Source organism: Otolemur garnettii, unplaced genomic scaffold (genome assembly GCF_000181295.1).
Source record: "Otolemur garnettii isolate 467f Iridium unplaced genomic scaffold, OtoGar3 scaffold00011, whole genome shotgun sequence".
Classification (NCBI taxonomy): domain Eukaryota; kingdom Metazoa; phylum Chordata; class Mammalia; order Primates; family Galagidae; genus Otolemur; species Otolemur garnettii.
Window position 1 is genome coordinate 2,174,369 of NW_003852406.1, and position 2,455 is coordinate 2,176,823.

At 31.9% G+C, this 2,455-nt stretch overlaps 1 protein-coding gene across 1 annotated transcript in view; it reads right to left on the reverse strand.

The window, feature by feature from the left end:
• Positions 1-2,455, reverse strand: part of COPS2 (COP9 signalosome subunit 2) — a 36,934-nt gene that overhangs the window by 22,429 nt on the left and 12,050 nt on the right. Inside the window, exons 2-3 of the mRNA XM_003784343.3 lie at positions 1,031-1,144; positions 305-382 (exon numbers count right to left, since the gene is read on the reverse strand). Coding sequence (XP_003784391.1) covers positions 305-382; positions 1,031-1,144 — 192 coding nt within the window. The remainder of the gene's footprint in view (positions 1-304; positions 383-1,030; positions 1,145-2,455) is intronic.

Here is a 2,455-nt window from a genome sequence, read left to right on the forward strand (position 1 = left end):
TGTAATGAACTCCAAAATAAATTCTAATACTAATACTCTGTGGAAAAGTCACTCCATTAATAATGTAGTCAAATAGTCCCCATGTATCAAAAAGAACAAGTTTTCTTAAACAGAAAACTTTTGTATCCTATGCAGAATTTTTTTGCTGAGTAGTATTATTGTAGTCCTAACTGCAAGCAAACTAAATATAAAAAAAACTACAGAATTATTTGAGAGAAGTAGATATATTGGTGCTTTGAAGTGATGAGGTAATTTTTACCTACAGAATCTCTATCAGTTTAATTCTCCTCAAAACAAATCTTACCAACTTGAAGTTAATCTTAATCATTTGTTTCAGTGCTTTAAATCCCCATTCTCCTTTTTCACCTTCAAGTTCCAAAACCTAAAAAAAGGGAAGGAACTTTTAGTTTACATTACCATTAATACATTATACATTATTTTCTAATAACATCTAATGTTTCAGTTTGGATTAATTTTGTATCACATGCATAAGAACATTGCCCCACAGATTTCACTGTCTCGGTGTCATTTTTCAAAGGCTTAACAAAACCAGACAATCCTTACGATGCTCACTTAAGGATAAGTGAGCTTATTTTGAAGTTACTTCGTCCAAAGATTAAGAACTGCTTCTCAAGTATACAGTACTTAAGAGTACTTTTTCCTCCTAAATAATCTTTGGTAAAAATAATCCAAAAGTATATCAATATATCAAGAAATCAACTATTTATATTAGTAAAACCGTATCTGTGCAAGTTATACCCCCAAAGGAGGAACCAGACTGTAGTGATAATACCTACTAACCATCACACTGGTTTCCCTGTTCCATAGATAGCTTGATTAGAAAAAATAACAGGATAACTTTTTTGAAATATTTGTTTATGCTGCATAATGCAAACTTACTTTATAGGACAGAATTATCACTAAGTATTCAAAATACATTTCTGAAATAAAATCACTTCGGACTTATTTGACCTAATATATCATTAAAAACAAACTTTAAGAAATAGAATCAAGTAGAAAAAAAACAAACCTTTTGGAAACTGCTTAATGCTGCTTTTGGGTCATCTTCTTTTAACGCTTTGGAATTATAGTACTGATTTTCCAAATCCACATTTGGCTCAGAGTTACTATCTTCAGAGTATTCCTGTGTGTTGGAAAGAAAGAAATATTAGAAAAAAAGAAATTCATACATTGGACTTTAAAATGTGAATGCTGTTAAGATGGAAAAACCATACATTTATACAAAACAAAACAAGTTTGAATACATAAGTAAAATACCATTAATTTTTAATCATTATTTAAAATGTGGTGAGGGGAGTTAAGAGGAGGAGGATGAGGCAGCTAATTTAAAATGTGGTGAGGGGAGTTGGGAGGAGAAGAAGGAGGCAGCTAAAAGTAAGTGTATAGTAGAACAGAATTATTTTTTTCTTTCAGATCAAAACCATAATTTCCATAGAATCAACACACAAAAAAAGATGCAAAGAACTAATATTACTTAATGACCCCAATTTTGCAGTGGTTAAGCTTTCACTGGTCACAGAACCTGAGAAAAATCTAACACACATGTGTTATAATTAATCTCTGATTTTAATCTAACTTTTCTACTCCCTGAGCTAAATTTCACAGTTCTAACTTGGTCTAACCAGCTAGGATGGTAATCTACATATAATAGAGTATGTTAATAACAATATTTGTCTTATATGCATTCTACACCACAACAGCTGTTAATAACTAGCTTTATAACGAATCTAAATAAAACAAAATGGATTTATATAGTTTTATGAGATTTTCCATCACATGAATTCAGTTCTTAGGGAAAAAAAATAAGGCAGAGGAAAAACTGGAATAAAGCTATTTTTGTGGAGCAGTGTAAACAAGCTTTTTTTTTTTTTTGAGACAGAGTCTCACTTTGTCGCCCTTGGTAGAATGCCATGGCATCATAGCTCATAGCAACCTCAAACTCTTGGGCTCAAGAAATCCTCTTGCTTCAGCCTCCCGAGTAGGTGGGACTACCAGTGCCCACCTCAATGCCCAGCTAGCTTTTCTATTTTTAGCAGAAATGGGGTCTCACTCTTGCTCAAACTCCGGAGCTCAAGCGATCTGTGGTCAGCTTCCCAGAGTGCTAGGATTACACAGCCTGTAAACAAGTTTTAAATAGTTCTAAGATATTCAATCTAACAATGAGGATTACAAAATATACACAGGTTGATATAATGAAATTATTATTTTTGGAAGCTACAAGATAGAGATTATCTCTTTCTCACTCAAAGGGCAAGTTTATGTCAAATTAAAAATAGTACCTGAAAGTAATACACACAAAAAACTACAGAGTTATTTCTAAATCCAAATACAGTCAATAAATATCTTTTATGAGATATTTATGGAAAATTATATAGTCTTATAAGCATCAAGGTATGCTAAACATAGTGTTTAGAAAACTCAAAAATAGGCTCAG